Genomic DNA, 7,500 nt, shown 5'->3' on the forward strand with positions numbered 1-7,500 from the left:
TCAACCTGCCTCAGCTGGCCACCGAGTAAAGGTCATATCCTATATGCTCTCATCCTATATGCTACACATCCTATTATTAATGTGTCTGGCGTACTTCTCAGTCAGCCAATGGCCTGTGGGGCATTCTGTATAGTCACATCTGAATTATTAGAGAGCAATGTCTGAGACGCCTCATTGGTCATGGCCCTGAATGACTGTGTCTTTAGCCAAACCAAGAGTTTGCAGCCATGATGATGTCACCTGGTGTCTCGATATAGTATTTCTTCCCAACATGAGCTGTAGCAGCGTGACGTAACACTGTTCTCTAGCACTTCTTTCTCTCTCTCTCTCTCTCTCCCTCTCTTTATCTCTTTCTCTGTCTCTCTCTTTTAGTCCAGGAATGGGGAACCAGTCCTAAGGGTTTTATTTCCTTCCCCCATGAAATGTACATTCTGGAGCAGTCTCTTTTTATTGGCCTCTCTGGTGGCATGACGTTCAAAACTCTGATCTTTGCCTGGAGCAGTTAACTGAGGAGCCCCTTTCTACTTTTACATTCAACCAGGTCTACAATCCATATCCACCCCACTGCCACCTGTGCAACCTCTTTATTCCACAGCAAAACCAAAGCCCAATTCCCCAAATTGACACCTTCACTCACAATACTTAAAAGGCAGCTGAAGATGCAGCTCGGTCACAACCTCTTGCATCTCTGAATAACAAACAAATCAAGCTCTTAGTCCTTTGAAACGGAAATTATTTCCCCCCTCATCTCACGTTGCTTTTAATGCTTTCTCTTTCATTTAGCAATTGCATTGTACCCTTATGTGTGAATTCCTTTGGATGGAAGCATCTGCCAAATGTCTAACTGTGAATATAAACATGAATTTCAATTTCAGACTGTAGCAGCGGTATGGTCTGTCATGTGAATGGGATATGTTACCAAAGACACCTCATCGGTCACCCTAATTTAAATGCTGGGCAATGTGCTGAGAGTCAGTGAGCAAAGTGTAACATGCATGAACTATCTTGAGTCTAGAGGGAGTGATATGCCATATCATGTGGCATGTGGGGACATTGAGCTGATCCACCAATGTTTGTGTTTAGGATTTAACTAGAACATTTTATATTTATTTATATTTTAAATATTTATTTATATTGTATTCAATTTTGATTTTGTACAGTTATTTAATTAGCTTTCGTTAGACTTTAGATGGACACTAACTGACTCTTGACCCACTTCTTGAGCTGATCCACCAATGTTTGTGTTTAGGATTTAACATTTTATATTTATTTATATTTTTTATATTTATATTACATTCAATTTTGATTTTGTACAGTTATTTAATTAGCTTTCGTTAGACTTTAGAGTTTTGCAGTTTGCCCGGCATTTCAATCAGGAGCCCTTATATCTAACATTTATAAATCCAATGGCGAGACTTACTGTTCGTCCCCGACCTTCTTGATCCACTCGACGTCACACTGGGCACAGGTGGAGCTCATGTCCTGTACGGGGCAGAGGACAGAAACATGCTCAGCCACCGATATGCTAGCACACACAGCATGTGTGTTGTGTTGAGGAAACTAAAACACATTGCACAGTATGCTTACATTTGGGGTATATACTGTGGCCTATGTGGGATGGCTAAAGTGATGTTTTGTATGTGTGTGTGTGTGTGTGTGTGTGTGTGTGTGTGTGTGTGTGTGTGTGTGTGTGTGTGTGTGTGTGTGTGTGTGTGTGTGTGTGTGTGTGAGAGAGAGAGAGAGAGAGAGAGAGAGATAGAGAGAGAGAGAGAGAAACAGTGCATCTGTTTATGGATATATGTCTGAGCATGTACAAGGTTGTGAATCATAAATGATTAGTGCCGTGATTGCGCCCCTTACTCTGATTAACGTGTTGACGTGCGCTAGCAACAGACACGTGCAGGCCCGTGGGTATCAGGCACAGCATGGGAGAGAGTGACCTGATTCTGGGATTAATCTGCAGCTGTGCCAGCACCTCTGTGTCTGTGTGGGAGCATATGATATGTGGATGTGTGTGTGTGTGTGTGTGTGTGTGTGTGTGTGTGTGTGTGTGTGTGTGTGTGTGTGTGTGTGTGGGTGCGTGTGTGTGTGTAGTTTTCAAATTTGTTAATAATTATGTGCTTTTATCAGTTTTACCAATGATGTACTATCATGATTAGCTTTTATATGCACAGCACACATGCACTTGGTTCATGGGCATGCTTAAATAATTCATGATTCATTCAGTATCTCTCTGCCTATTTCTGCTTTGGGACTGTGAATGCTAATTTCATCGCCTCTCATTCTTCACAATATAGAACTAACAGTGCACAGGATTCATCTGCCTTCATTTAGTTGTTTAAACCATTAAACTAAACATTCTGTCTATTTAAACGTAAACATGAACTGTGCTGGCTGTATTGCACTGTAGCGGGGCTAGGAAGGCTGAAGTATCAATACAACAGGTACAGTACGCAACCAGCTCCCCAGAACACATTCATTCCACCAAGCGTGACACTTTCACACAATTCTGCAATATGCTTGTGTAAGCTTGTATGAATGCAGATGTATTTCAATATAACTTTCTCCGTCACAAGAGTAAAGGTGTGTTTCATTTGTATGTCTGTACAGAAGGCCTACTGCATGTGTGAGTATGAACATATGTCTGTGTGTAGGTGTGCGCGCGCACGTGCATTTGCGCGCGCACGCGTGTGTGTGTGTGTGTGTGTGTGTGTGTGTGTGTGTGTGTGTGTGTGTTTGGGTGTGTGTGTGTGTGTGTGTGTGTGTGTGTGTGCAGCCTCAAACCCAGCTTGGATGTAGATGAGTTGGTGTTGAGTGTAATGGCAGCTAGCTGGTACATAGCTGTACAGTAGGCCTATGTATGTGTTAGGTAACCCCCCCTCCTGATGCCTTTAAAAGGAAAACGCCATTTTTCTGTTTCTCTGAGTACTGTCAGTATGAGAGAAAAAAACAGAAAACAATCGATGCTACCTAGCTGGAGCTGCTGCAACCAACAGCTAGAGCAGCCAGGCAGCTACAGTACAGTACGACACTCTGGGGGGCATGATTTTAAAGATGTCCCCAGAGTGTAGGAGCGTAGCTGCCTCGCTGCTGTAGCTGTTGGCAGGAATTGGCAAAATACATCCAAATGTATTTTAAAATAAAATATGAAACACCCTAATTTTAAGTGTATCAAAATAAACTGCAAAATACATTAGCTACACTATGTATAAAAATAAAATATTGTATTTTTCTATTTTGAAAGTACTAATACTTTCAAAGGAGCATGATATCACTTATCTGTCTGTTTAATTTATTCCTTCATTACACTGACTCTGTTGATTAAGTGGACAGTGTTTGAGAGCAAAAGCTTTTCTCTGCCTATGAGACATGCCATGACCTGCAAACAGTCAACAGATCAACTATGCTGACCTGCCTCATACATCTCATAGCCACAGAGATGCACTCAACAAGTGACAACTGAACTTGTCAAGCAGTACAACGTGGAGACTGCCCAGATCGAGCAACATTACAGGGCAACCACATCTGATTGGATGATTAAAGTTCTCAAGAAACTTATAATTTATAAGTTCTCAAGAAACTGATCATGTTCTCAAGAAACTTGAGGTTGGTATGAGAGGGAGTTACTCATCTGTCATCACATCACCAAAAGTAGGCTTTTGGTTTTACCAAAAATATTTGGTTGTATTTTTAAACTACAAAAATACACACTTATGAAGTATTTTGATACAAAATACGAAGCCATTTTCTTCAACAAAATTTTCTTCAACCCTGACTGTTGGCTGGAGCAACTTGAGCTAGGTAGTCCCGATTTTTTTGTGCTTTGTGTTAAAGTAAATTTTGATCCAAGCAGACCGCTTTGCTATGTTGCCCACCCAAAATTTCTACCTGCCCACCCAAATGTAGTAGACTAGAACCGGCCCTGGTGAATGTGTGTGTGCGTGTGTGTGCGTGCGTGCGTGCGTGCATATGTGTGTGTGAGTGTGAGCCTCACGCGTTCTCTCTGGTTGTCCTGCAGCTCCCGGAGCTCGTCCTGCAGCTCCCGGAGCTCGTCCTGCATGCGCTCACACTGGGCCTTGAGCTCCTTCTCCCGCTGACACGCCCCCTCGGCCTCGTGCCTCGCCCCCTCCAGCTCCGCCTCCAGCTGCTGCAGCTTCAGGTCGGACAGCGCGTCCAGACTACGGGAGCTCTGCAGGGTCAGTGCCGGACAGTCCAGCACTGGAGAGAGAGAGAGAGAGAGAGGAGAGGAACATATGATTGAGAAATACACATTCATACAAATGCATACATGCTCAAACACACACACGTCACACACTCTAACTTTTTTGTTGTCCAGCACTGGAGAGAGAGAGAGAGAGAGAGAGAGAGAGAGAGAGAGAGAGAGAGAGAGAGAGAGAGAGAGAGAGAGAGAGAGAGAGGAACATATGATTGAGAAATACACATTCATACAAATGCATACATGCTCAAACACACACACACACACACACGTCACACACTCTAACTTTTTTGTTGTCCAGCACTGGAGAGAGAGAGAGAGAGAGAGGGAGAGAGAGAGAGAGAGAGAGAGAGAGAGAGAGAGAGAGAGAGAGGAGAGAGGAACATAGAGAGAGAGAGAGAGAGAGAGAGAGAGAGAGAGAGAGAGAGAGAGAGAGAGAGAGAGAGAGAGAGAGAGAGAGAGAGAGAGAGAGAGAGAGAGAGAGAGAGAGAGAGAGAGAGAGAGAACATATGATTGAGAAATACACATTCATACAAATGCATACATGCTCAAACACACACACACACACACACACACACACACACACACACACACACACACACACACATGTGTTTGTATAAACACACACATTCATTTTGCAAACCCATCCAAATGTACTATACACAGCAACACACACACTCATGATGCAAACACATCCAAACACACACACACACACACACCCACACACACACATGGTCCCCATGCACTGCTATTCCACGGAAGCCTTAGCCATAGGGAGCCTGTTTTAAAGGTATGGGCAGGATCATTAGGTCACAAACCGACACACACTCACTCAGAAGATCAGTCTGGCCATGCTGGAGTGCTGACCACTCTGACAGGCCGCTCCTCATTAGAGCTGCTGTCTGCGCCACACTGACTGACGGCCCGTGGCTGCAGGCGCCAACGAGGGCAACAAGAGATGCAGCATACAGTATTAACCAGCCTGACACTGAGAGGAATGGACACACCTTTCATACTGAATGCAGTTGGAAGGGCACACATTTTGATGCAATGCATCTGTGTATAGAACACTTGATTATTATGAAATGTAAATAATTGATTCAAAGGGAAAGAGTGAATAATTCATAAAGTGCATGAAGTGTTTTTTTTTTTAATGAAGGATGCAAAGTCAGCAATGTCAATCTGACGTTTTTTTTTGTCAACTTCTAAGCAATGTTTCTTGTCCTTTGAGTGACTTTCCTCTGTGGTTGTTTATTAAAATTCTCCTGAATTTCTTTCAAAAGACTTTGTCAAACGTTGACTAAACAGCAGGAAGCTGCACCCACAGAGCACCTCCAGTTACATTGCAAATCGAGAGCCATAGAAGGGGAAAACCAGTTACAAATGTGTTAAGTTAGAAAAAAAATAGATCAGAATCATCTTTACCATTGAAACTATACAAATATACATGAGGATACTTACAATGACGGTTTCACCATCTTCACTGGAGATTTTAACCATGCTGATCTTAAAACTGTACTTCCAAAGCTACACCAGCATGTTGATTTTCCAACAAGGGGAGATAACATCCTGGACCTGGTCTACACTACACACAAAGGAGCATACAAAGCTACCCCCCTCCCCCACATTGGACTTTCAGACCACATAACTGTTATGCTAATGCCCGCATACAGACAAAGGGTAAAAGCAAACAAACCGGTTCGTAAGCAGGTAAAAGTGTGGCCTGAGGGAGCCTCCGATGCTCTTCAAGACTGCTTTGACACAACAGACTGGGAAATGTTTAAGCAGGCAGCCACTTACAACAACCGGACAGACATAGAGGAGTATACAGACACTGTAACCTCTTACATCACCAAGTGCATTGATGATGTGACCCACACAAAAGACATCATCACTCGGGCAAACTGGAAGCCATGGCTGACAGGGGATGTCCTCAGGCTGCTGAGGGCCAGAGACAAAGCCTACAGAGCTGGGGATGAAGCTGGCATGAGAACAGCGAGAGCCAACCTGTCCCATGGCATCAAGGAAGCAAAAAAGGAATACACTCACAAGATAACCACCCACTTCAAAGACAGCAGGAACGCACAAAGCCTATGGCAGGGCATTCAGGCCCTCACGGACTACAAGCCCGCGCCACAGAGCTGTGAGAGCAACATCCCTCTGCTCAACAACCTGAACCGCTTCTTTGCTCGCTTTGAAGCACAAAACAGCACCTGCCCACAGAAGACCCATCCCCCTCTACATGAGCAGCCCCTGTGCCTCTCTGCCGACAGCGTGAAGAGGACACTTGCTGCTATCAACACCCGTAAGGCAACAGGTCCAGACAACATTCCAGGTCGTGCGCTGAAGGACTGCGCAGGGGAGCTTAAGGATGTCTTCACAGACATCTTTAACACTTCCCTGAAGCAAGCCATCGTCCCATCATGTTTCAAAGCTGCCACCATCATACCTGTGCCGAAGAAAACTGCTCCATCCTGCTTCAATGACTACCGCCCTGTGGCACTGACACCCATCATCATGAAGTGCTTTGAGCGGCTTGTCATGTCACATATCAAATCCATTCTCCCCCCCACCCTGGACCCCTTCCAGTTTGCATACCGAGCCAAGCGGTCTACAGAGGATGCAATCTGCTCTGCCCTCCACCCAGCCCTCACCCACCTGGAAAAAAGAGACTCATATGTGAGATTGCTGTTTATAGACTTCAGTTCTGCATTCAACACCATAATACCACAACAACTCATCAGCAAACTTGACAAACTGGGACTCAGCACCTACCTCTGCAACTGGCTACTGGACTTCCTCTGTCAGAGGCCTCAAGTAGTACGTGTTGGCAACAATACCTCAAGCAGCATCACACTGAGCACAGGGGCCCCCCAAGGCTGCGTGCTCAGTCCGCTGCTCTTCACCCTGCTGACGCATGACTGCACTGCAACCTACAGCAACAATCACATAGTGAAATTTGCTGACGACACAACTCTGGTGGGTCTCATCACCAAGGGCGACGAGACCCAATACAGGTTGGAGGTCGACCATCTGACCACGTGGTGCAGGGACAACAACCTCCTGCTGAACGTCAGCAAGACCAAAGAGATTGTTGTTGACTTCCGGAGAGGTCACACCCAACACCTGCCACTGACCATCGACGGTGCTGTGGTGGAGAGAGCGAGCAGCACCAAATTCCTGGGGGTGCACATCAGCGAAGACCTCTCCTGGACCACCAACACTGCATCACTGGCGAAGAGAGCTCAGCGCCGCCTGTACTTCCTGCGGAAACTCAGGCGAGC

At 45.2% G+C, this 7,500-nt stretch overlaps 1 protein-coding gene across 1 annotated transcript in view; it reads right to left on the reverse strand.

The window, feature by feature from the left end:
• The window catches only part of tbkbp1 (TBK1 binding protein 1), a 66,569-nt gene that overhangs the window by 14,589 nt on the left and 44,480 nt on the right, over positions 1-7,500 (reverse strand). Inside the window, exons 6-7 of the mRNA XM_042083685.1 lie at positions 3,995-4,218; positions 1,421-1,482 (exon numbers count right to left, since the gene is read on the reverse strand). Coding sequence (XP_041939619.1) covers positions 1,421-1,482; positions 3,995-4,218 — 286 coding nt within the window. The remainder of the gene's footprint in view (positions 1-1,420; positions 1,483-3,994; positions 4,219-7,500) is intronic.

This window comes from Alosa sapidissima, chromosome 24 (assembly GCF_018492685.1).
Source record: "Alosa sapidissima isolate fAloSap1 chromosome 24, fAloSap1.pri, whole genome shotgun sequence".
Taxonomy (NCBI): Eukaryota; Metazoa; Chordata; class Actinopteri; order Clupeiformes; family Clupeidae; genus Alosa; species Alosa sapidissima.